Source organism: Penaeus vannamei, chromosome 24 (genome assembly GCF_042767895.1).
Source record: "Penaeus vannamei isolate JL-2024 chromosome 24, ASM4276789v1, whole genome shotgun sequence".
Classification (NCBI taxonomy): Eukaryota; Metazoa; Arthropoda; class Malacostraca; order Decapoda; family Penaeidae; genus Penaeus; species Penaeus vannamei.
Window position 1 is genome coordinate 4,258,730 of NC_091572.1, and position 2,500 is coordinate 4,261,229.

The 2,500-nt window shown below is 34.5% G+C and overlaps 2 protein-coding genes across 2 annotated transcripts in view; both read right to left on the reverse strand.

Moving 5' to 3' along the window:
• LOC113802163 (uncharacterized) overlaps positions 1–577 on the reverse strand; it is a 32,058-nt gene extending 31,481 nt beyond the window's left edge. The window contains exons 1-2 of the mRNA XM_070138016.1: positions 566–577; positions 192–344 (exon numbers count right to left, since the gene is read on the reverse strand). Coding sequence (XP_069994117.1) covers positions 192–344; positions 566–577 — 165 coding nt within the window. The remainder of the gene's footprint in view (positions 1–191; positions 345–565) is intronic.
• LOC113809396 (uncharacterized) overlaps positions 205–2,500 on the reverse strand; it is a 7,139-nt gene continuing 4,843 nt past the window's right edge. Inside the window, exons 2-4 of the mRNA XM_070138243.1 lie at positions 1,151–1,332; positions 610–731; positions 205–344 (exon numbers count right to left, since the gene is read on the reverse strand). Coding sequence (XP_069994344.1) covers positions 645–731; positions 1,151–1,332 — 269 coding nt within the window. The 3' untranslated portion in view covers positions 205–344; positions 610–644. The remainder of the gene's footprint in view (positions 345–609; positions 732–1,150; positions 1,333–2,500) is intronic.

Below are 2,500 nucleotides of genomic sequence, written 5' to 3' on the forward strand. Positions count from 1 at the left end.
TCAAAATTAGGCGTGCCTTTATATTTTATTTGTTTGATAGTGCCTTGGTAATGCAAATGAAATCAATAAAATCAAACTGAAGTTGTTGTAATGGTAAGTTTTCTTGATCCTTGGAACATTATTGTGCAGGAAGTGTAATGACAAGAACATTCCATGACTATCCTCAACAGAGCAGACAATCTCTGGCTTACATTTCCAACAGGATGACCTTCATGCCCACTGACAGGATCTGGGAGGGTTACATGGAACTGCACCTTGACCTTCAGGCGAGAGTCAGACCCCAGAGCTTCCTTCAATTCTTTGCTTTTTTTCTTTCGCTTAAACTCAGATTTAGCATCATCAACCTAAGAAGAATGAGAAAAACAAATACAAATTACTGTATATCAACATCAAACAAAACATTTTCTAAATTCAATAAAAACAATGTGGTATATTTAATCAATAAGAAAACTGAACTATTTTACTCAGTCACTTTAACTTCAACTCTGAGTCATATTTCCACAGAAAATCTCTTCATGAACAGACTTTTTTTCTGGAGAGGCCGCTTCCGATTGTATATTCTCACATGCAACACCATTTGTATGGCATAATCAATAAACCCAAATTTACCTGGAATTCTGGGAACAATAGGACCTGTTTTATATTTATGTCTGTGCAGGGCAATTTTGTTTTTTGCTTGGTTGCTTTAGAAACCTCCTGGTATTTTTGCTACTGTATCCATATTCATTGTCCTACAAAAAAAATGCATATGAATAGGAAAAACAGGCCGATTCATATGGAACAAAATGTGAAATGATGCCCCACTTTGTTACTTCTTTCAGAATTGCTTAAAATGTACCTTATTCATATCACAACTGGATCAGAAATTAAACTTTCCTTAATCTAAGAGATGTGATTCACACCTACAGCTGAATAATCAGAAGACCTGACCAACCCAAGTGAACATGCAGCAGGTTATGTTTACAAGTTTGTATGCCAGGGGCTAGTTTTCAAAAGCAGAATTAGGCCATTTGCCCCACCCAATGCGATAAATGCCGTTTTAACTTGACATGCAAAAAGACAGATGTAATATCTGGTCAAAATGGCAAATCAACACATCTTCAGTTACAGAATATCCTTTCACTTTGTTAAGATGAACAAATTACATTACCTTTTCTTGTTCCTTCTTCTCCAGACGCCTGGCCTTAATTTTCAAATACCTATTCTCTCCTTGATGGCATTCCAGGGTACATGCCCCAACATGTATTTGGGGAATGTCTGAGGCGGTTCCATTGGCTGTTTTCCAAAGTATTCGTTTGGAGCTGCACCCGCTCTTTGCCTTATTCAGGATTTCTGTGAAAAAATGTAATAGGTAAGAGTTTGATCAACCAAAAATCTATACTATGAATTCAAACTAAGTTATTCCTAACCAAGAATTATTCAGAGTTTTAGTTTTCCTAACTAGATAGCATAAATGTCAGGCGTTAAAAACATTTGTCTTGCGAGATGTTCACCACTTACCAATCTAAAATTAGGGTAATTTCCAGAATTACTTTGGCCATTCATCTTCTACTTATCCAATTCATTCAAGCTATAGGGCGATTTGGCATGATATAAGCAGCTTAGCAATGCATAGAAACCTTTTCCACGGGGTGAAAACAAACCGCAGATGTTTCCGCCACAATATACACTGCGATATTCATTCTGGATTAATTTCATGTTTTCTAATAGTTTTCACGAAATTCATGAGATGTCGTATAGATATTTTGATACATTAGAATATATATGTATAAACATGCATATATATGTATGGATATATGTATATACATATGTATGTATCGAAAAAAAAAAAATATATATATATATGTATACGTGTATATATATATGTATATATATGTGTATATATATGTATATATATATGTATACATATATGTATACATACATACATACATACATATATATATATATATATATATATATATATATATATATATATATATATATATATATATATATATATATATATATATATATATATATGGCCATTCAGTGACAGAACGCTATTGAGATATGTTGCATTTCCAGTGTTTTGTTGATTCCGGGTTATTTTTAAGACTTATACAGTGGCAACACAGAATAATTAGACTTTAGTAACCATCCTAGTCTAATATCTGGGCCCATCAAGAGCTCCAAATGCCAAAAAGTTATTAAATCGAAGAAATACATACTATAGAAAGAAGGGAACGAAAGTTTGACTTTCCAGATATAAAGATATTTGGTTTACTATTTAACGGCGTGAATGCAGCTCTACATTGCCGTACATACCGAGGTGAAAAGAATGTCCCTCAGGGAGTGTTGGGGGCTCCACCCACCATCAACCCTCTCCTTGGGCAGTACCCGAAGGGCACGCCTAGTCACGGCAACTTAAATGGTAATATTAGGCTGGTTTATTGGTCAATGTGTTTTTGGGGGATTTGGAATGTATGAATTCCCATAGAGTTTTTAAATTGTGGCGCATCAG